Here is a 25,347-nt window from a genome sequence, read left to right on the forward strand (position 1 = left end):
AAATAAATTACTACAAAGAAATCTGGAATTTATGCTACAACATGGACTTGTCACGAATTCTACTTAGGCATGACTAAAAGGAACGTCTGTACAAGAGTTAAAGAACATATAAGAGACGCAAGAAAAGACCTCTCTACTTCAGGTTGATCAAGACATCTACAGGAGTCAGTAGATAAGATTGTAAAAGTGGAAGTTCTACATTTTTTTCTCCAACGTGACTGACAGAAATGTTGCGATTTATTTATATATATATATATATATATATATATATATATATATATAAAACTCTAGATTGAATCTAGATAGTAGAAATGTTGATCATAGATGAAATTGGATAATATCCAATCAAAAGAAAAATACAAATTTAATTAGTTTTCTTTCAATGTACAGAACTTCAGAGGTTCACTTCAAGATTTTTTTTCTTTTTTTTAATTACCAAGCTCCGAAAGTTAACAAAATGGTTGCGAAATGACTCTAGCAGAAGTCGAATCATTAACATAAACTAAAAGAGGGTCGCGAGTGGAAAGGTAAGCTTGTAATTTTATAATGATTACAGCATTCTGGGATTATGGTGGAATAATTTTAGTGAATCATTTTCCAAAGAAACTACAATTAACATGGTTTTATTGTTCTAACCATTTGTCCATGCATTGCAACAACCACTTACCAAACACCAACGTGGAAAACTCCATAATCGACCGTTGTTGCAACATAGTAATGCTAACTTAAATGCTCTTCACCGGCCGGAGGGAATTTTAAAAAACTTGCACTGGAAATTTACTCGCACATACACATTATTCGCTTGAACGCTAACGCCCTTGTCTTCGGCGCGAGCGGTCCCTGGTTCGATTCCCGGTGGGGGCACTTGGTCAAAAAAGTGTAAAAAGCTTTTTCAGGCCAGCCATTCTGAATGAGGCTTTCCTGGGTTCTCCTCATTCACACCAGGCAAATGCCAGGGTGGTACCTAACTTACAGGTCCCAGGCCGCTTCCTTCCTTCCCTTTCCCCTGATAACTGTGCTCACCGAGGGACCTCATCCCTCGTGTACGTGACAGACTAAATGGCTATAGATGCCGAAAGCCCAGAAATCTAAATCCTAAATCCCCTATTATTCGCTTGAACTAGATCCCAGGAACTGTTATCTGTAATCAGAACTGGAAAAACCTTTCGTGGTGTGCGATTTCAGACACAAGGCGTTGTAGATTCTTCCCTATTATCTAAATTTTGATTTTAGATTTACAGTTAAAAGAGAACAATTGTGACCAATGGTATGCCTTTAGATTAAAGATACTAATGCATAATGATGAAGAATTGATGGAAAGATAATGTGTGAGAAAATATAATGCTGTGACAAAGCCCTTGAGGAAGATATTTGTTAACCAAATTTTTCATTTAAGAAAAGACATTATATATTTTTAGAGAATGTAAGTTAATGGAAACAATGTCACAGGTGTCACATCACAAAAACATGTTGTAATGTTATTACGCGTAGGAAATGTATAAACACGTATTAATTTATTCATTAGTATCCAACTGATCATGCGATTTGATGTATCTACTGTACGTTATCTATTATAAAATATTATTTTCTGTTATAAAAAATAAATATAAAATAATTTATTTTTATTATATTCTTATAAGATATATTATATTATTTTCTATATGTATTATAAAATATTATTTTCTTAAAAACTGGTGTATGCAGGGGATATACCTATAACTAAAATGATAAGGTAGAAATACCATAAGTAGTGAAAGCTTCAGTAGCATATAATTTTCCGAAAGGAAAGTAGGCATACGATATGCGCACTCTAATAATACCTCATATATAATGATTGATTATTGTATTGAACACTTATGTAGTAGCTTTTGGTCCATTTTTCTGGGCGATCAGAACGTTCGGAGGCCGGAACAAACTTTACAAGATGCTGAACATTCTGTAAGTTTAGTCCAAGCTGTGCCTGCTGTAGCAGTTTCTCCAATTTGTACACATTTTGGGGAGATGGGGCAGCACGTTGCACAGTACATTTCAGCATGTCTCATACATGTTCAATGGGTTCACACTCTGGCTAGTTTGGAGCGTATGATAGTGTTGAGAACTCATTGTCATATTCCTCCAACCATTCTGTAATGATCGCAGCCTGATGACACGTTGAATTATCCTGTTGGAATATGGCACTGTTGTCAGGGAACTCGTCCTAGAGGTATGCGTGCAGATGATCAGCTAACGAATTGGATACCTTTCGCCATTCAAAGTTTGGTGAATAATGACCCCAAGGAATGCCAGTAACTTGCTTCTCAGACATTTAGACCACTGCTACTAAGCTGTCGAACTCTCATGGGTGCAACCCCGGAGACATGGACTCATGCTGTTTATGCCAGATTCGAACTAATCTTTCGGTATGGTTCAGCAAAAAGCGGGACTCATTACTCCAGACAATTTTCTTCATTGATCCATAGTCCAATGTCTTTTTGCTTTTACCCATGCCAGTCGTAATGGCCGAAGCCACTGTGTTGTCATACGTACCCATGTTAATCTACGACTATGATATCCCAGCCGATGAAAGGTATATCATATGGTTATTATTGAAATTGATCGTATTGGCGAACTGTTGTACTGATCAATCTGTTGTTTCACTGCTAAACAGTTGGGCTGAAGTACCGCACCTGCTACTCATCGATCACCTCTTGCATCCGCACGTGGTTGATCAAAATGTGATTGTATGTTGGATGCCTCACCGTCATTAAACCACTATTGCTACACTCTTCATACCGTAGTCCTTGAATATACCACAAATGCGACTATTGACAGATACATTGGCATCAGCCCGTTATGACCGCACATCACGTTGTTTGCCCATGACAGACGTCTATGCGTTTTACTGTGTTCGGGTCCCGGTGCTCGTCTTCTCTGCTACCTGCTCATGTCGTGGGGGGCCACTTGTTGGCCTTTCAGACATTCCATGCCGGGTGCTCCTAATGCAATGATTATTCAGTGTGTATTCGTGACGTATTTTAAGTGACAGTGAACCAAACAGAGCCCACACGTAAACCTTCAGGACTGCAATCCTCTGTATTACTCGCCTACCCTCCCTTGCTCTGGTTTCAGTACTTTCCTGTGGGTTACGAGTGAAGTTCCTTCGTGCAAGTGTATCTAGTAAAAATGGAAATTCACTAATAAATTTTTCATTAGCTTTAAAACACCAGGTGATTTTTGTAGAACAATGAGTAGTCGTTAGGTGGTGCTAACACCCTCCATATTTATTCCAGCATAGTGATAGTAAAATTGGAGTCACCAGAATATATATATATATATATATATATATATATATATATAGAGAGAGAGAGAGAGATTATTTATGCACGAAAAGAATAAATTTGCGTTCTGACACACTGCGCATATGTCAAGTATTCGTTGGTGTATATGACCAATTTTGTGGTGTCATGTTTTTGACCTCTTCCCAAGTTTGATTGTAGCAAAATATTCTTTGAAACCCAGCTTAAAATAAAAACTAATTTAAAAATCTTAACTTATCTTGTAGATTTACATTAAAATGTACCCTATAGCATCTACTTATATTCATTTTTCCACAGTTCAGGTGAATTACGATAATCTTCGGTAAATTAAGTATGTAGTTTATATATATATATATATATATATATATATATATATATATATAAAGTGCACATTTTGATGTGAAACACTTAGCAAATACTTTTTTTTTTTTTTTTGTTTTTAATAATTCACAGTGTAGGAACTATGTCTCTTAATATAGTTTCCAACATTTTCGCCATACATATTTAAACACTAATCATAAAGCAATACTAGCTTAACTATACCCTCATTATACTCTGTATTCTGTGCCACCAATGTATTCAACTATGTAGTGACAGCTGAGGTCATCAGAAGTGGCAAAATAGCACTGACTGTAGCGTGCACACACTGCACCTACCATCCTTAATTTTAAGCCAAGCATCGATGCATTGCAGACATTGTTGTGTTTGTTGAAATTTAACTTCCCTTTTCAGTAGCGAGGCTATATTAGACGTAGACCTGCAAGTTAAAATGCAATCCGTTCAATGCTCTGCCACCGGCACTCGAACCCGGGAACCCGTGCAGTAAAAATGCGCGTGCTAGCTATTGGACATATATGGAGGGCTGCAGTCCAGGCGCAGTCGAACTGTGAGCCCTTGCATATACAACAAAAGTGAGACACCAGTCAGATGTAATGTGCGATGTAATAAAAGAATTGTACTGTAATGTTGGAAGAACAAATGTGCACGATAGCGAGTGTTCCGGTTGACTCCCTTTTGACAGACCGCTTAAAGACAAAAGATCGACGAGGCAGTTGAAGCATAGCGACATTTGACGTTAGACATTTTACAAGTATCTTTTTCTAACATTTTAAGATCTCTTCTTCTGTAAATCGTTACAGGACACTTTCAGTACAAGATAATCACTGCTAGATGGGCCACTGTACTGCTGATAGGAACACAAATCCAATGCATGGCTGCTGCCTTGTCATTTCTTACCTGCTATAATCAGGATGGTGACAGATTTATTGATTAGGTTGTGCGAGGCGATGGAACATGATACCCTTTTAATGCCCAAACCAAGCATTAATCAATGATGTTGCTACTTTCTGATGTGGCATCATACCGGATCCCCTTCCAGACCATCCCAGTGTGTGAAAAGTTCTGGCAAATATCTTTTGGACTAAAAAAGACATGTTACTCATTGGTTTTTCACCAGGCGGAGTAATAATAAATTCAGGAACCTATTGTGAAACGCTATTCTTCAAAGTCTTCGTCATGCTACACGAAATAAACGACACTGTATGTAGTATGGTGGCAGTGTTCTGGTTCACGATAGCGGCTTCACATATTTGGTGAACTCAGTACTACTGCTGAAGTTTTATATGTATTCAGCGATCCACCACACAGCCTAGATGTAGCATCTTGTGATTATCACTTGCATCCGAAATTGAAAGACTTTCATTTCTGAAAGCATGTACGCACTGCTAATGACTTCGAAGACTGTGTCACTACGTGGTTGAATACATTGGTGGCAACAGAGTAGTGCCGGTATATTAAAATTGGAATTGACGTTGTGATTAATTTCTTGAATATGTTGAAAAGTACATTACTAGTTTCTGTAGTTCAATCCTAAACATTCTTTTCTATTTTTGGATGACCTTCATAGTTTTTTTTTTTTTTTAAAGTTATCTTTGCAGGTGTCCTTGTATTTTGGTTTCATAAATTATCTACAGTTCTTTTGTTGTCTTTTACGAATTGTACTAAGAAAGGGGTATACTTACATAAAATTTAGTTAATCTATGCATTAGGGGGCTCAGAAATTGAATTTATTAGTGGTCAGCGCAACAAAAAATCAATAAATAATGGGTTAATCGATATTTCTATTTTATTCTGCTTTTATGATGCATGCTAGAAGTTTAACATATTTATTGAGTTTCCTTGTGACTATGGTTAGCGTACGTGTCCTCGGTGCAGGAAGTCCGGACTCAATTTTTGGTGAAAGCTCATGGATTCGGATTCCACGTTAAGCTGTAGATCCACGTCTCATACAGCCTGATTGTCGTTCAACGAGATGAATCGTGTCGAAATGTGACGAACGCGTCTGTTACGTAACCAATTTGTTGGGAGTTAAAGTACTCTATGTCATATGTCGTATGTTACTTTGAATAAAAAGGCCAGTGTATATTCGTTACTGTCGCATGTCACATGTTATAGTCGGCGCTGCCAAATCATCCTCAGGGGGCTTCAAAGAAACGGGAATATCGTTAAAGTAACTTCGATTTCTTTGTTAACACATAAGATGAATATTTCAACAAATCCTTCTAGTTAAGGGCGGTCTTCCTGTTGAGCTGCCTAATAAAAGGGATGTTGCAATTTTTATTCTCTTGAACAGAAAGGGATGTACAAAGTTAGTCAACATGTTGTTTGATCTTTATAGCTGCATATTTAATATGTTGATTACTTTGAAAGGACTACTTTAGTGCATTTTATGCTAGTAGTACTATTGTTGTCATTGATACATATCCAAAATGTATCCATTATTAACATAAGTTTAAGGATAGCAACAGTGCACTCCATCGACATCGTACTCACTCCGTTTATGGCTTGTTTGGACTGTTATTTATGAATGTGATTAGGGTAAAATTTTCTGCTTTAGTACGAAGGAAGCCGGTTGGGGACGATTTCAACGCGAGAAGTATACCGACATATTGTCTCAATGGAAAATTCGTCTTGAAGCTGTGAAATGCAGAACTATCTCTGTTCTGCATCTGCATATCGTAATGCAGATTTGCATATCAAAATGTAAAAATTGTTCGTCTGGCCTATAATGTTTAAAATTAATTACTATATTTAATATAACAATTCTGGGAATTAATTATGTACATCTCCGTGACATACGACAGTAACATTATACATAAATAGTATTGTGTACTACTAGGTATTTTATGTAAATAGTCAGTACTTCAAATATGGACAATAATGAATTAGAGGGGATATTTCAGCTTTTATTCATTACTTAATGAAAAATGTGTTTTTATTTTGACTCATGTTTAAAAAAAATATTGTTACTGTCGTATTACACTAAAATGTTCTTGGAATCAATACAAAAAATCATAAATTGCCTTATTTTCGTGGTTCCCAACGTCTAGAGTGTTTATGCTCTACATTTAATAAATTAAAGAGAGCTGTCAAAGCCGCTCTCGCAAGCTCCTCCAGGAAGGGATTTGCAGACCGACAATGCAAATAACAAACTATTTACCAACAGAAGGAATAACTGAGTAATTATACATAAAAGGTTGTCATGTTATAAGTAATGTATAATCTACTTTATATTTGTATTGTGTGTTTTAACAAGAAAGTTGTTTATACTATGTTCAAACAGTCCGCTATGAAGACTTTTACATATCAAAACAAACAGTGTATCTATAGGAGGCTTGACATTTTACTTTTCCCTCCTCTTCTTCTTCAAGAAGGCAGATGACAGCAACGGCTTGTAGTTTTTTTTTTTTTTTTTTTTGAAAAGACGGCCTCCACTGGAAATTTTTGATAGAAATGTTTTGTAACTGAGATTTATATGTAGAATCTACATATAATCTTGTGTTGTGTATTTGTGTTAATCCAAAAAAAACAACAAAGACGCTAATATATTTTGTTCATAAAACAATTCAATAGGTAAAAAACTACAGTTGAAAAAACTTAAAAATTGTTAGTTTTTTTCATGTTTGGAAGCTCCGAAAGACCACTAAAGATGTTTTGCCTTGGGCTATGTAGCTATTTGCGGACCGAGCGCATTGGCGGCAAGGGTCGGTAAACTCTAGGGGAGGAAAGAAATGAATGGACAAGAGAAGGGAGTTGAATGTTGGCTTCGATAGACAAAACCTCGCGGGAAGGTTGTCTCGAGTTTTTTTTTTTTCGTTTTAAAAAGTACGCGAGTGTTGTATTACAAGAAGTAATTAAAGAAGACGCGAATATGTAAAACGTTTGAGTGCTAGGTTCTTTTGTTGTCACCGCTTGTGTAACTAATACAACTGAATTTCGAACTAGTGAGTGATCCTACACGGGCAAGAATTGCTATTTTTAAAACATTTAACACGACTTTGTTAGTGGAGAATGCCAGTTAGGACAGTCCAAAGAAAAACTAAATAGTTTTGGAACTGTAACTGTATCAGAATTGCTCTACCGAACAAATTTATTCATAGGGATATGCCTACAGCATTTCTTGTCTCGGTTACTTTTTACGAGACAGAAAGAAGTTTTTTTTTTTTAACAGTGAAATTCTCAAAAAGCGTCTCATGTGAAGTGTATTTTTCATCCTTTCTGTAAAGGGAATTAGCACCACTGCTAGTTTATTACGGTAACGGCCTTTAATAATACTTAAGTGATTAGGAGACAAACAGTATGTTGGTGTTGTTTTCACCATAAAACAAAATATAACCGCATCAGGGAATTCAATGTCAAAGGATGCTTGCACTGGATGCTACCAACCTTACTGCGTTAGAAAAAATTCAGTAACCAGAAAGACAATACCACAGATCACCCCCAATGCTTCAGTGGGAAGGAAATGAACTTCGGAGAATTTACAAAAATTATTAGAGACTTCCAGCAATCAACAAGGAAGACATCTATAGGATTGTGCATCAGAAAGTAGCCGGCGGACACTATAAACGGTTTTCAAAAAAAAAAAAAAAAATCTTTTTCTTTTTTTTTTTTATTATCATCGTACTCTGGAATTTTAGATGCGATTATACCAGCATTCTATTTGGTTATTCAGTGTTGTATTTGGTTTTCTTTATATGTTAAATTCATCCTATCACTAATATAAGTGTTTTATAATATAAAAACCATCAGGAAGAAATAATAAGTTATCGTACGTGTTTTAATGGTGCACCAACGTAAGGAAAAGTTTATTAAAGTGTTGTGTGTTCTCTTTTTACTTGGGAGGAAATAAATGTTATAATCATTTCATCTGGAAATTGGTTTTATCCTTCTCTTCAACTTGGTAGTAAGTAAAACTGCAATAATCTGTACTGTTGGTATGTGTTTCTTTTTCAAAACAGAGTTTGCAAGGATTATTTTCCTTAGGTCCCAAAACTGCTGACTACTCCCTCTTATGGGGCTGAAGGGAGCTAACGCCCAAAATGAACCCTAACAGTGCTACCTAGTTAGTTGATTTAAAATATATATTTACCAAACATACGTTGCACCTTTCTTCGGGTATTGTTTGGTAAGGTTGGAGAAAAAATTGTTTGTGTGTGTGTATTTTGATTATATTAAAAGTCACACCTCCCCCCTCTGTCTTGTTTTATGCTCAAGATAACTAACTAAATAAGTTTCTAAATATCAAATAGTACTGTTCCTAAGATCAGCCAATATGTATTAGGCTGCAAGAGCAATAGTGAAGGTAAGGGCGACTCTTAAGAAAAGTCCCGATGCAAAACTTCTAAATAAGTTAATTAATTAATTAATTTTTATTTTATTTTGTTTTTTTTTATTTATTTACCCCTTTATTCTCATACACCGTCTAGCCCTTCACAAATAAATTGGCGCCCAGCGTGGGGCCATTCAATTTTCACCTTATCTTCGGTGACATTGAATAAAAAAAAGTCAGCAAGTTTTATTATTCTTCTTCTTCTTCTTATTATTATTTATTATTATTATTATTATTATTATTATTATTATTATTATTATTATTATTATTATTATTATTATTATTATTATTATTATTATTATTATTATTATTATTTCGGTTTAAAATGTTCTCCCCAAAGTGATTCCAAGAACAGCATACTTAAATTATTTCTTGTGCATGTATGTGTTTATTTGTGTATTATTAGAGTTTTTTTTTCTGAAATGAAGTTTCATGCATTAAGTGTTTGGGGGGGGGATAATTACTTACTAATACGGTATTAAGTTGTTAGGATGCGTTGTGTAAATTATTAGTGTATTGAAGTTTAAGAATTTTACGGGAGAAGTAAATTTTCCTTAAAGTTACTTTTGTTGTAAATGGTGCGTACTAAACTGCAAGTAAAAAAAGCTATGAAAAACGATTTAAGAGGCTTAGATTTCGCTCGTACAAGTGAGCAGCTGTCTGACGAAGAAAATGTAGTAGGGAATGCGCGTGATAACATTGCAGTAGACAATCCGCAAATAACTGGAAAAACTTCAGACAGCGGTAGTAGTCATAGTCTCAATGATACTGGCAGGGTCAATGATACTAGCAGCATGGCGTCGATGTTAGAACAGATTTTAACAAAATTCAGCACATTAGAACATAGCCTAAATCAGGTTAGCGCCGAAGTCGCTGGCGTTAGGAATGGAGTTACGTCTGTTAAGTCTGATCTCTCGAGCGTTGAACAAAGATTAACGTCAAAGTTAGAGAAAAATGAAAAGACATGCCGCAAGACGAAAATTCAGTTAGAGCAGGGGCTACAACAGGTTCGCACTGATGTAGCGATCGAGCTGAACAAAAGGCTCAGCGAGTTCAAAGCCTGTAGCAGTAAGAAACTCGCGGATAGCCTTGCTGAAATTAGCAGTCAACTGGAAGAAAGCCATGCTATAATTGCATCAGAAGTAGAACGAAGTAAGGCGAAAATTAGAGCTGAAGTAGAAAAGAGTAATGAACAAATAAGTGGGAAACTAGTACAGACCAGTGAAGCCCTCAAGGCATCAATCGAACGCACCGATGAGAATATCGAACGAGTAGTGGAAGCCGTAGAAAGTAATTATACAGAGCTGTCAGGCGGGTTGCGTAATATTGGAAACAGGATGGAGCAAAACGCAAATAGCGTAAGCAAAATAAAGGACCACTTATGGAAAGTGGAAGCGAGCGTAAACACAAAATTAGCTCGGATAAGGGGGGAATTACTCCAGGACACGCCTCTTGAGGAAGTAAGATCTGAATGCAACGACAGCATTCAGAAAATACAAGAGACAGTAAACGGTGTGAGCTCCAAGCTTGAGCAAAAATTGGAGCAGTGGAAGGCGTCAGTACAAAAGGAGACCGCTGAAATTGTGGAGAGTAGGATCGCCACAATTTCTGCTGTCCCCAGTCCTACTGTCTCACTGTCGATGCCAGTGCCTCCCTCAGGACGCGACTTGGGTAGTTCTCAACCTGAGAACGTAGCAAACACCCATGCGCAGCCCTCCACTTCACAAAAATGTACACACAATAACCGTGTACCACTGGCAACAGCCATGGAATTTCTGCACAGAGATCTTACACTCCCGTCCTACACCGGAGTGGAAGATGAAGTAAATACATACAATTTCCTGGTAGACCTCGAACGGTATTTTGAACTTACCGGAGTACCGGAGGAATTACGCCTAAATCTAATATCTAAATGTCTCAAAAACAGTGCCTTGCAGTGGTTTTTTGTGACGAGCACTAGGATGTCGGATTACGACACGTTCGTGAGGGAATTTAAAGCCAACTACTTAAGTAAGGAGCGCTTGACTAGTTTGAGAGCTAACATACTGACCGTGCAGTACGAATCAAAGGTGCACAAAATGCCAGCAGATTTCCTACTAGAACTGTTGCATAAAAATAGTATTTTGGAACCACAAATAGAGGAATCCACATTACTTAGCATTCTTCCTAGGAAGTTCCCGGCGTGGCTCTGTAGGACAATCATTTCGGCAAAACCACGAACAATTTCAGAACTGATCTCTCTTGTGAATGAGTTACAGTACACGATGAAAAACAAAGAGGTCTACAATCAACGGAGAGGTTTTAATATGCTACAGGTAGAGCCTCAAAACGTAGGAAGTGCTAAAAATTCTGGTAATAATGAAAATAATCCCAAAAAACGAAATCGAAGGCAAAGGAATAACCGGCAACCGTATTCCCGGCAGCGAGAGCAAAAAAATAAAAATTACGCTAGGCGTTACGAGGGCAACGGGCGCCAGTTCGGAAATAGGTCACATGGACAATCGGAAATACAACCCCGCGAGAATACGAGGGGAAACCACAAAGGGGCTAGAAAACGCATCACAATAGCCGCGGCCATGTAAATAACTCCAGTTACCGCAGTGAGGAACAGCGTAAAGTACTTGAGTCATATAACCAGAGAACTGCTAATCAAGGAAGTAATACTAATAGCGAAGTAAATGTGCGTGGCGGGACCTCATCTAGGAAATGAGGATTTCCTGCACACATTCAAAAAAACGATGGGTTAAAGGAACAAGTAAGTGCCCTAACTGAAGTTGCGAATTATAACTCTGGGTGTGTGCAAGTAAGAAATAGTAATGAAAGTATTAATAATCACGAAACTAGTGTAAAAGAAATAGTGCCAAGCGAACGTGAATGCTTACAGTGTAAGCGAATTATTGAGAGAAATTACTTTGTAGAAGGGATTAGAGAAAGCAAAAGTGTAAATCACATTAAATTATTATTCAGGAATGGTAAGCATATAAATTTAAACAAACATCATTTTAATAAGGTAAATTCAATTTTTAACAACCTTTTAAATACTAGTGAAGATCCAATACCAACTAACAATGTCATAACCCTCCCTAAAGTTCACGTCATTGTGTTCGCACAATCTGTTTTCGCTCTTCTTGATTCTGGAGCTAGCATTTGTGCAATTTCTGCAGAGCTGTGGGATAAAATAAAGGATTGTAAACCCCCACCTCCTTTTCTTAAAGCCAACAACGTTAGAGTGACCTCTGCATTTGGGAGGAAAGCGGCCACAATTTTAAGTCAAATCATGTTACAATTAATTTTTAATAAAAAGGAGTTTTATACAGTAGCACTCATAGTCAGTGGATTAAATCAATCGTTAATTATTGGTTCAAATTTCTTCGCAGACAGCAAAGCTGTGTTAAATTATGGAAAAGGAATGCTTCAGTTAAATAAGCCGCACCAAGTTAAAGTAATGTTTAAGGATGTTAACATAAATGACAATAACCTAGTCATTAGAAACATAGAGTGGGAATTTAGTAGTAACAATTCTTGGGTAGTAAATAGTGTAATGAGGAGTGCGGGGGACTCGGTCGCGTCAAGTAGACGTATTGCAGCAGAAACGTTGGCAGCGTATGGTAAAGAAAACACACCCGAATATAAAGTAAGGTGTCCACGGCTGGTGTTGAATAACGAAAGATTCCCAACAACCAACGAGCTTGCAAATCATGTATACCCGCCCTCAAAATGGGAAAAAGTACACACCCAAGCTACTGTGGAAGAGATTCAAAATTACGTACAAAAATGTTCCAACTTAAATAGTGCGCAGAAATCAACACTAAAAGCATTGCTTATAAAACACCAACCATTATTTGTCTTAAAGCCTAAATGTGCAGTGGGCTATAAACACACCATTCAAATAACAGATCACAATCCAATAAAAGCCAAAATGTATCCGTTCCCATTAAGATATAAAAATCAAGTGGCAAATGAAATAAACCGTTGGTTAGCCTTTGGTATTATTAAGAAAATGCCTAGCGCTTTCTCAAATCCTTTGGTCATAGTACCGAAGAAAAACGGACGTATTAGGGTCTGTATAAACGGTAGGCGTCTGGGTATGATAACTTTGTCAAAAACGAACAGGCCAATCCCACCACTTGCTGTTCTGCAGGACTTGAGTAACAACTCCTTCTACTCTTCGCTCGATTGTGTCGAAATGTTCTTGCAAATTGCAGTTAAAAAAAACAATCAAAAATATCTTGGCTTTTTGCACAAAGGTATTTCTTACGTTTTTGTTAAGTTACCGTTTGGTACTAAACAAAGTTTAGCGTCATGCGTTAAAGCGCTGGATCAAATTTTAGGCCCAAAAGTTAAAAGTTTTTGTGGATCTTATGTGGATAACGTAATAATTAGAGGGAAAACGTTCAATGGGCATATAAAACAATTAAACAAAGTTTTAACATTGTTAAAAAAGGGTGGCCTAACTTTAAGGCTCAAGAAATGTAAGTTTGGCAAAAAAAAAAAATAAATGTTTTAAGTTTTCAATTGTCCAGCAATGGTATTGGTAAGGATCCCCAAAAAATTACTAAGGTAATGGAGTTTAAAACCCCCAAAAACACACGAAAACTACGGCAATTCATTGGTTACTGTCAGTTTTACCGTGTGTTCAGTCAGAGGTACTCACAGGTGCTTCATCCTCTGTTCCAACTGTTAAAAAAGGAAACAAAATTCAAATGGCTTCCATGCCACCAGAAAGCCATGAATGAAATTAAACAGATATTTCAAGAGAAAATAGTTTTGCAACAACCTCTTCCTAACAGAAAGTTAATATTAAAAACAAATGCTTGCAATGTCGCCTGTGCATCTCATCTTTATCAAATTGATGATAAGGGTAACACTAAAATAATTGAATTTACTTCTCGTATATTCAACGCAAGTAAATACTCTTATTCCGTCACGGAAAAAAAATTCGCTAAACTTATTAATGGTGTAAATAAGTTAAAACATTACTTAGTAGGCACAAAATTCAAAATACGTTCAAACCATCAAGCGTTAAAATTTATACTAATGTGCAGGCTCACCAATCAAAGGATTACAAGATGGGTCTTAGCAATGTCAAATCTCGATTTCACGTTTGAGCATGTCAGGTCAAGTAAAAACAAAAGTAATTACCATTCTAGGTATCCACCTTCCTCGGCAGAGAGTATACAAATATCTAAAAAACCAGTCCTAAATGAGTCACTTATGTCAATATTGTCTGATATACCGTGCAAACTACAAAAGCTGATTGCTATCCTTCCGGAAATGCAAACATCTAATCCGGTTTATGGCAAAATAAAGAAAAAAATTAAAGCACGGAAACCATCTAAAAAAGTCAGTAGTTTGCGTCACCGTTTTAAATTAGTCAACGAAAGACTTTGCAAAAAAAAATAAGGATAGTGTCAAAATATGCATACCGAAAACTCTGGTAACACCACTACTCGAGTACTATCATAACAACAGGAGACATGTGTCTGCTAGTAAGTTGCTTCCTACGTTGTCAAAATTTTTTGTTTGGCCAAAAATGAAAGCGTGCATTAAAAAGTTTTGCGCGTCATGTGCGGTGTGCCAGATGGCTACGCCACCACACACATACTTGAGTGGTCCTTTAAATCCAGTAGTAGTCGACAAACCTGGAAGGCTTCTCTGCTTGGACTGGTGCGGTCCGCTAACAACCGGAGTAAAAAAAGTTCAATATATTCTTGTATTCTTAAATGCATTTTCCAAACTCGTATGCTTATATGCTTGCCGTCGGGCAACCACAATAACGGCCATAAAAAAACTTAGAGAAGTTCTAAAATTATGTCCTAATATTAAAACAATCCTGACGGACAGAGAAACACAGTTTACCTCCCAGCTGTGGAAGCGTGAAATGGAACACTTAAATATTAGGCATATTATGTCTACTGCCTATTACCCACAAGGTGAGATAGCAAAAACAGCAATAAAGGCAACTGTAAGGATGCTTCAAAAATATTGTTACAACAAACAACAAAATTGGCCAAAGTATCTGAAAAAAGTCAAAAAATGCATCAACTCAACAAAACACATAACCACGTGTCTCTCGCCGTATGAGGCTCATTTCGGTCAGTCAATGTCAAAAGATGTTGCCAAATTATTCAAAGTCCCTGAAATAAAGAAAACAAAAAACGCGCAATACTACCTTGAGGTAGCATCCAAAAATTTTAAAAAAAAAGCGGCTGCGCGCAAACAATATTATAACAAAAATCACAAAACAGTGCAGTATAAAATTGGGGACCTTGTGCTAGCAAAAGTATTCCCAAAATCTGACGCATTAGCAGGTGTGTCAAAAAAGTTAATGCTTCTTTACAGTAAACCGTACAAAATAATAAAAAAAACAAATACTAATGTGTATACCTTGGCCAATCCAAGCTCCAACAAAGTAAAAATAAAAAAAAAATGCGTATCTATTAAAAAGATATGTGAAAAAAACACATATCAAAGTACGTCCATAACAAAATATAGAAAACTTATGGTAAATGTAATTTATTAAATCATTAGTAGTAATCTCAACAAAATATATATAATTCTTTTCAATAAATAATATTTCATTAATAATATAAATTTTCTATGTATTGGATATATGTATATTACTATACAAAATGCTAAGTAATTAACGTTTTTTTTATATGCACTTCTCTAAAAATGCGCTCTGTGTTAATTACCACATTTCACATTACCAGGGGGGGACATTGTGAAATGCAGAACTATCTCTGTTCTGCATCTGCATATCGTAATGCAGATTTGCATATCAAAATGTAAAAATTGTTCGTCTGGCCTATAATGTTTAAAATTAATTACTATATTTAATATAACAATTCTGGGAATTAATTATGTACATCTCCGTGACATACGACAGTAACATTATACATAAATAGTATTGTGTACTACTAGGTATTTTATGTAAATAGTCAGTACTTCAAATATGGACAATAATGAATTAGAGGGGATATTTCAGCTTTTATTCATTACTTAATGAAAAATGTGTTTTTATTTTGACTCATGTTTAAAAAAATATTGTTACTGTCGTATTACACTAAAATGTTCTTGGAATCAATACAAAAAATCATAAATTGCCTTATTTTCGTGGTTCCCAACGTCTAGAGTGTTTATGCTCTACATTTAATAAATTAAAGAGAGCTGTCAAAGCCGCTCTCGCAAGCTCCTCCAGGAAGGGATTTGCAGACCGACAATGCAAATAACAAACTATTTACCAACAGAAGGAATAACTGAGTAATTATACATAAAAGGTTGTCATGTTATAAGTAATGTATAATCTACTTTATATTTGTATTGTGTGTTTTAACAAGAAAGTTGTTTATACTATGTTCAAACAGTCCGCTATGAAGACTTTTACATATCAAAACAAACAGTGTATCTATAGGAGGCTTGACATTTTACTTTTCCCTCCTCTTCTTCTTCAAGAAGGCAGATGACAGCAACGGCTTGTAGTTTTTTTTTTTTTTTTTTTTGAAAAGACGGCCTCCACTGGAAATTTTTGATAGAAATGTTTTGTAACTGAGATTTATATGTAGAATCTACATATAATCTTGTGTTGTGTATTTGTGTTAATCCAAAAAAAACAACAAAGACGCTAATATATTTTGTTCATAAAACAATTCAATAGGTAAAAAGCTACAGTTGGAAAAACTTAAAAATTGTTAGTTTTTTTCATGTTTGGAAGCTCCGAAAGACCACTAAAGATGTTTTGCCTTGGGCTATGTAGCTATTTGCGGACCGAGCGCATTGGCGGCAAGGGTCGGTAAACTCTAGGGGAGGAAAGAAATGAATGGACAAGAGAAGGGAGTTGAATGTTGGCTTCGATAGACAAAACCTCGCGGGAAGGTTGTCTCGAGTTTTTTTTTTTCGTTTTAAAAAGTACGCGAGTGTTGTATTACAAGAAGTAATTAAAGAAGACGCGAATATGTAAAACGTTTGAGTGCTAGGTTCTTTTGTTGTCACCGCTTGTGTAACTAATACAACTGAATTTCGAACTAGTGAGTGATCCTACACGGGCAAGAATTGCTATTTTTAAAACATTTAACACGACTTTGTTAGTGGAGAATGCCAGTTAGGACAGTCCAAAGAAAAACTAAATAGTTTTGGAACTGTAACTGTATCAGAATTGCTCTACCGAACAAATTTATTCATAGGGATATGCCTACAGCATTTCTTGTCTCGGTTACTTTTTACGAGACAGAAAGAAGTTTTTTTTTTTTTAACAGTGAAATTCTCAAAAAGCGTCTCATGTGAAGTGTATTTTTCATCCTTTCTGTAAAGGGAATTAGCACCACTGCTAGTTTATTACGGTAACGGCCTTTAATAATACTTAAGTGATTAGGAGACAAACAGTATGTTGGTGTTGTTTTCACCATAAAACAAAATATAACCGCATCAGGGAATTCAATGTCAAAGGATGCTTGCACTGGATGCTACCAACCTTACTGCGTTAGAAAAAATTCAGTAACCAGAAAGACAATACCACAGATCACCCCCAATGCTTCAGTGGGAAGGAAATGAACTTCGGAGAATTTACAAAAATTATTAGAGACTTCCAGCAATCAACAAGGAAGACATCTATAGGATTGTGCATCAGAAAGTAGCCGGCGGACACTATAAACGGTTTTCCAAAAAAAAAAAAAATCTTTTTCTTTTTTTTTTATTATCATCGTACTCTGGAATTTTAGATGCGATTATACCAGCATTCTATTTGGTTATTCAGTGTTGTATTTGGTTTTCTTTATATGTTAAATTCATCCTATCACTAATATAAGTGTTTTATAATATAAAAACCATCAGGAAGAAATAATAAGTTATCGTACGTGTTTTAATGGTACACCAACGTAAGGAAAAGTTTATTAAAGTGTTGTGTGTTCTCTTTTTACTTGGGAGGAAATAAATGTTATAATCATTTCATCTGGAAATTGGTTTTATCCTTCTCTTCAACTTGGTAGTAAATAAAACTGCAATAATCTGTACTGTTGGTATGTGTTTCTTTTTCAAAACAGAGTTTGCAAAAATTATTTTCCTTAAGTCCCAAAACTGCTGACTACTCCCTCTTATGGGGCTAAAGGGAGCTAACGCCCAAAATGAACCCTAACAGTGCTACCTAGTTAGTTGATTTAAAATATATATTTACCAAACATACGTTGCACCTTTCTTCGGGTATTGTTTGGTAAAGTTGAAAAAAAAATTGTTTGTGTGTGTGCATTTTAATTATATTAAAACTCACACCTCCCCCCTCTGTCTTGTTTTATGCTCAAAATAACTAACTAAATAAGTTTCTAAATATCAAATAGTACTGTTCCTAAAATCAGCCAATATGTATTAGGCTGCAAAAGCAATAGTAAAGGTAAGGGCGACTCTTAAGAAAAGTCCCAATGCAAAACTTCTAAATAAGTTAATTAATTAATTAATTTTTATTTTATTTTGTTTTTTTTTATTTATTTACCCCTTTATTCTCATACACCGCCTAGCCCTTCACAAAGCCCAGTAATAGTTGCTGGCAGTAGTACGTTGAGTTTGATATGTTTTCAGAGTGATAATCATCCCTGTTATTTAAAATAAATTAGTAACTTAAGAAACTGATACTGCAGTGATATCTATTCTTTATTTATGCGAGAATAGTTCAGAGTGTAAATAATTGATAATTTATGATAAACTATATTGCAAATCCGGTTTTAACATGTAACAAATATAACTTTTCATTGCTAAAAACCAGGAGCGTGATGATGTCCCATGTGTTTGATCCTACTCAAGAGAAGTTGCCTGTGGTGCGTGATCCAGCTCGTCCAGCATGGAATTTTCCACGATCATATGGAATTCCGGATTATCGCAGGAAGTATGAGTGATTTTATTGATTATTTTTTTTTTCGTAGTTCGAATTTTTTATTTGCATATTGAAATTCCTAGTTTTTTTTTTTTTTTTTTTTTTTTTTAAGAAGAAGCATTTAAGTGTTGTGTTTTACATTTATAACAATTAACTATACACTAGCCTAATATTTATTTAAAGTGTATTCAAGTATATTTTGAAATCGTTTAAGCAGGAGCGGCTCTATAATGTAGACACAAAACCACGTGTCTTCCTAATTAATACAATTACGGATATTTTCTAATTATAAACATTTCTGTGTGTATAGGAATTAGGAACGAAAACAAAAAATTTAGTTTAATATGGAGTCTGCAATTCAGATTGATGTCCGTGAGCGATTTGTTGAGATAGTGTAAGTTACTATGCTTGATGCTACTTTTTGTTCACGTGTTCTGGCATGGTTCTTTCTTGCGCTAACCTGCCTCAGAAAACAGACCTTCAAACGCCACCCTTACATACAATGCAATCAGACTTTTAACATGCCTTAAAAAGTGTGTTTTCTACCTGCCTCATTACGGCCAGCAGGAAAGAAGAGGAGGCGAACAAGATATGGAGCCTCTCAGATCTGTCTTGGTTTTGCACGCTCCACGCGATTAATGAGTGAGAAAATGACACTCAACTGGTTGCGGAAAAAGACTCTCATATTGTTTCAAAAGCGAGAGGACTTTCCAGTATATTTTTGAAGCATTCATTGCGTCGCTCATATACTATTATAAAGAAAAAATAAAATAAAATTCTTAAGGCATTTTACAATTTCGAAATTTAATAACACCTGATGTATGTTAATTTTTATTTTATTTTTTAATTATTTTTAAAGCATTTAAGGAACGACTGATATTCTTGAATTACATGTAAAATTGGTTTAGCTCTGAAATCATGCGAAACTACAAACAAACATATAAGTGTTACACTTGTAATTCCGATAAATAGTTATGAAACATCAATAAGTAGAGAATAGTCAATTGTAAAGTCAAATAGAGTAGGATAGGTTTAAGGCGGGTAACACTCATTGGGGTAAGTAAATTCGGTCTCTTCTGGACTTTCTTAATTTCACGCATATTTTGGAGGCTTCTTCTTGGATATATGGTTAGCAAACATGCCTTCTGCATGATATGCAAGGGTTCGATTTCCGGTAGGAATACGAGTGATTCAGATTCTATATCAAAGAATAAGTCTGCGTCTTGGTGTTCCCAATAAATGGTCGAACGATATCTCATTTGCTTTAGAAATAATCGAAATCGAATGCCTACTTAAAGTTCATTGCATCAGAAAAATATTATTGTGTCCCTGTTTTACAAGTTAATAAGTATTATAAATATACTACGAAAAATCAAGCTAGTTAACTTTTTATCATTGTTTTTTTTTTATTTCTTAAAATACCGTTTCAAATTACACTGTTAATAATTATGTATCTTAATGAGTATGTAACTAAACAATTTTTACAGAGTCAATTGAGAAATTCAAATTGAAAGAATACTTTGAGTAGTACTGGCAACTTAAACCTTGTACCTCACATTAGAATTTTAAAGGATGCTTACAAAATGGAAAAATTACAGGAAGTCCCAAAGTCGGAGGTTCATTTTGCTGGGAGAGAGATAAAAAGCCGATTTTGCCGCCATTGCCGATGTGTCTTTCCTCTTGTAGAACCCTAGAGCCGCCACTGCGTTCAAGATCTTAAAAATAAAAGATTAATATTAAGGTTTTCACACATGTTTAGTACAAAATACTGCAAACTAATGTAATCAATGTTTCAAAGCTTCTTCATTATTATGTAGTACGTAATCAGTCCGTGATATAATTGACCTCGGAACATGTTAGTCAACAATGAGATGCTTCTTTAAAGTATTGATTACCGGATATACTACCTAGGTAAATATATTCGAAACCCAAGCTGTAAGGTAGTTGATAGAATTATATCATGTAAAAGGCTATGTAATCAATGATTAAGATAAAATATCCACACTTATAAAGCAATAATAACGCCATATGTGATACATTGCTGCTTGTAAAAATTACATCACCAAGAAAGACGTATATGAGTCGAATTAAATTAATACCACAGTTTGTTGCATAAGTATACGGAAATGATCACAGTTTCAGAATTGTACAATCCTGATACATCAGTATGTCGTGAAGCCTCCATGTACTGCAGTCAGAACGTCTATACTTCCTGGGCACGTATCAAATGCAGATTGGGTGTGTTCCTGAGAAATTGCTTGCCATGTTACTCGTGTGAGAGTCCATAAGACATCGGCGCCCCTGCTGGAGGAACAAGGTGCTGCTTAGCCGTATACCACACATGTTTCATAGGTGACATGTCAAGCAACGATGTTCACACCTCATTGTTGCTTGAGGGGTTTGTGTTATTTTTCATGGAAGCCAATGCCAAGGCATGGGTGCAGCTGATCCAGCTGCCGTTGACCCACCCAGACGCAAGGTAAGTCTCTTTTGTCCATTGCTTTCATACATCCATCAGTATCGTGGTGAGACTAATTTTTTGGTATGATAAACCGTCTTCCCTTAGCCGACCATGCTGCCTTGTTCGAACGCAATCGTCTGCTCTATATTACACCTTCGACGTTGACAAAGTATAGTGATGCATGGCACACATTTCCTGTTTAAGCTCCACTACTACCGCCCTCTGCGGCAGTTCTATACACATCGAACCGAGGGCTACTTGGTCCACGCCATACATCATACCTTGCTGTTAAATCCTATGAGTTTGGATGCATTTTTCTTCGTGTTGCAATTTTCACAAACAGCAATGTATATTTATAAAACTCACTGTTGTGTAGTGTATTTTGTGAGATAGATTTGCGAAAGAAGTTTTCAAAGAAACGAAGAATGTACTTCTAGTTTGCTATGCCCTCGTAGCTAAGCGGTTAGTATACGCGACTTTTAGGCGTTGGAGACATGGGTGCGATTCCCGACGTGAGCTCTTGTGTTTCGGATTCTATGTTAAATTGTAGGTCCACGTTTCACATAGCCTTCGCTGTTGAAAGGGACGCTAAACTCAAAATCAAATAAAATCAAATCAAGATCCTAATCTAAATTGAAGATCTTACAACGATGAATTTTAGAAAGTGAAAAGTGCGACTGGGCCCAGGATCAAATCTTATCTTCGGCAAATCGTCTCGGGGGACTAACCGTTATGTTATTGAAAGCGTGTGAACTGTACTAATTTACATGTTTTGCCTCTAGAAACTGCGCTTCGACACCACTGCTCTTTCAAAATTTCGGTTTTTTATCCTTAGAGAGAATTACAGCAAACCAAGGGGTATGTTCTTTTTTCTGTTGAAGACTTCTTTGCAAAAATCTTATCTACGGAAACGTACTAACTGCAGAAGACTCCGTTTAGTAATCTTAAAAGTAAGATGTGTGCTTAAGAAGATTTTAGTTTTTGTACAGATCTGCAGACATATCATTACTACTATATGGGAACAGATATATTTAACTTGATCGTTACCATAGATTTTCAGTTTAGCTACAACTGTATATGTAAACAGAACTATAAACTTCAGATGTAATTCGAAGATTTTCGAAGATTTTCTGACTTTTCGTTTTTGTTATTGTTACTGTTATATTTCTCTTTCTTTCTTTTTTTGGTAATATATAGTCAACTTATAAGCCTGAAATTGCTTCAACTTTGTGAAGCTGTGTCTAGTAAATACTCAAGAGCCCAAAGAAGGTTTGTAATAGAAGATAGTTTAATGTCATCGACATTGAGGAAGGATGGTGAATTAATACGGTTTGAAGTGCAGCCTAACCTGGTAATAATGGCAAATGAACCTCTGGTACCGTTAGCTGATTCAGTGGCTATAGAAAAAACTCATCATAAGGCATTGCCTGACATTTATCCAATTAAACACACCATTACATTGGAAACAGAAAACTTATATGACCCTCGAGATCTTTTTCGTAAGTTATTATTTTCTTCTGTTAGTATTTTCTTATTTGTTACTATATTAGTCAAATTAGAAGCTCCTATTCAAATGTTATGATCTCATTTTATCTCCTTCGTAGTTGTGTATTTTCCCGTTTGAAAATATATAGCTATATATATATAAAGAGTAATAGAGAAAATGTGTGTCACGTTAGTCTTAAGTGGATGTAACTGGCCTTATTGTACCTCATTTTTCAACGCTCTGAAAATAGTTTCAAGAGCCGCTCCTCCTGAATGTCCTTTTCAACCACTTAATAAACGAACACCGGAACTCAAGCGCTTACATACCTATTCGCCAAGTAACCAAGATTCTACTGTGCAAGTATGCAGTGCAATTACACGAAAGCGTAAACTGAAGTAAGAAATCACTTCTAAATATTCAGGCACAATAAGGCCAAATTAAATCTTTAAAATCATAACCTAAAACAATATTAGCCGAATTATGTTTACAGTGTAAGATTATATGAAATTCTTTCACATTGAAAGTCTGCTCCACACTAAGAGTGATAGGAAAATTTTATAATAGTGAAAACATCTGAGGCATTCCAGGTAATAAGGGCAAACTCAACAACAGTAACGTGCAGTTTGAACGCTCAGAAATTACATTTGACGTGTTCAGATAGTAATACCAAACTGCTCTCCGTTCAGCAAGTTCTTGTGCATATATATATATATATATATATATATATATATATATATATATATATATATATATATATATATATATATATATATATATATATATATATATATATATATATATATAGTTTTAAAGTGTTCCTCTTTTCCTTAGAAAAGAAAGTTTTAAAATAAATGAACAATTATTTTGACTCTTCACAGTGCATTTTGAGAAAACAAGCCTTTGTTGAATTCGCCCTTACTACTCGGAACTCCTCATATGAAAGGGAAAAAAGTGTATAGTGAAAACATAATCACAAGTACAAAGGCACTTTCGATAAAATGTTTTGTCAAATAGGAAGGGTGGAAAATGTAGGAAGAGAGGAGAAGTTAAAGCAGACTGTAAGTAGACTGAGTATATAGAAAGGAGGTAAATTCAACGAAATTGGTAGATAGGTAGGAGTGGAGGAAGGAAATAATAGTAAGTGAAGAGAAAATATTGTATTGTGCAGGAAAAAGCATTGAAAAATGAAAATTAATAAAAAAAATAAATAATAATAATTTTTTGTTCATTTCTTTATTAATTTTCATATCTCAATTTTTCCCCGTATCATACAAATTTTGTCTTCATTTATTTCTTCTGTCTCCTGTACAACTAGCTTCCAGCTCGTCCTATTTGGTTTATCATCTTCCACTAAACTCCATCTACGTACAGCCTGGGAACTCAATCATGTGACTACATGACCTTACATTCACCATGGCCCTACCTTAACCCTTCTGAGTTTCTTCTGTGTTTTTTATTTTCCTTGACTTCTCCTTTGTCTATGCGATGAAGTAGTTTAGCGAAAGAACTCATAGTGTCTGTTAGTGTTGTGGTTTCTTTTATTATTTTGTGGTAATTCATTATATATAAGTATAGATAGATGCGTATTCGTATAAGTTAAGTCGGTAGTATTTTCGTTAAATAAGCATTTCATCTTCATCAAATTATGATAATTTTTGTACACTTTTTCAGTTGGTTTTTCAACTATTGCTTGATATGGTGAAAAGATTGGATTGTATGTAGAAATAGTAAAATGATATAACATATACTGCGTACCCACACAGCTCTAATTCTCTTATTGTTATGCTAGTCTCAGTTTATTTTTACGGTGTAATTTATATTATTTCTATATTTAAATAAAACTTAACTCTTTAAATCTAGTTTCCTTGTCCATTTACTCATTTTAGCTGTTGCAATTATTAAACAGTTTTTCTTTATTCAACGGAATTGTAAATACTATACTATATTGTATCTTAGATATCGTAAGTTCACATTTTGTGTCTAATAACTTACCTGAATCCGTATTTTTTTTTTTTTTTTTTTTTTCAAGATATTGATGTTGTTAGGGAAAATTGCGAAGAAAAGTAAAAGTTTAGGGCAATACAGGGAGACAAAGAGATAAAGAAGAAATGTTCAAAATGTTTTATACGTTAATTTTAGAATGTAAAACTTCGTTCACACTACAAACCTCACGGTAATCTGATTCACCCCAGACCTAATATAACATATTGACTGTATTGTACTCCAGTACTGTCGTTCTCTGATCGCGAACTTCCTGGATTTACGTGGACAGTGGTGGTACGTAAATCCTGTGTTAACGAATCCTCTGAAAACGCAGGTAGGAGATCGGGTGAAGTAGATGGCCCAAGAAGAAGGTCTGCCCAGTCTAGCGTTGTGAAAGTACACGGTCGAGGCACTCGCACATTTCTGTGCAAACGGGATGGGAGGTAGGTAGAGATGCAAAAAAGCCGGCTTTTTTGAATCGATGGTTTTTTTCACATAAAAAGCCGGCTTTTTTGGGAAAAAAACGAGAATTTTGGAAATTTTGGCTTTTTTCATTTTCATGATTTTTCTATCTAAATAGCTTTCTTATACTAT

General features: G+C 35.4%; 1 protein-coding gene across 2 annotated transcripts in view; it reads left to right on the forward strand.

The window, feature by feature from the left end:
* mRpL37 (mitochondrial ribosomal protein L37) overlaps nucleotides 1-25,347 on the forward strand; it is a 54,987-nt gene that overhangs the window by 11,709 nt on the left and 17,931 nt on the right. For both annotated transcript variants that reach the window (XM_081730514.1, XM_081730513.1), the window contains exons 4-5: nucleotides 18,716-18,835; nucleotides 22,482-22,783. In XM_081730514.1, the coding sequence (XP_081586640.1) occupies nucleotides 18,716-18,835; nucleotides 22,482-22,783 (422 nt within the window). The remainder of the gene's footprint in view (nucleotides 1-18,715; nucleotides 18,836-22,481; nucleotides 22,784-25,347) is intronic.

This window comes from Thermobia domestica, chromosome 11, assembly GCF_964235325.1.
Source record: "Thermobia domestica chromosome 11, izTheDome1.hap1.1, whole genome shotgun sequence".
NCBI lineage: Eukaryota > Metazoa > Arthropoda > Insecta > Zygentoma > Lepismatidae > Thermobia > Thermobia domestica.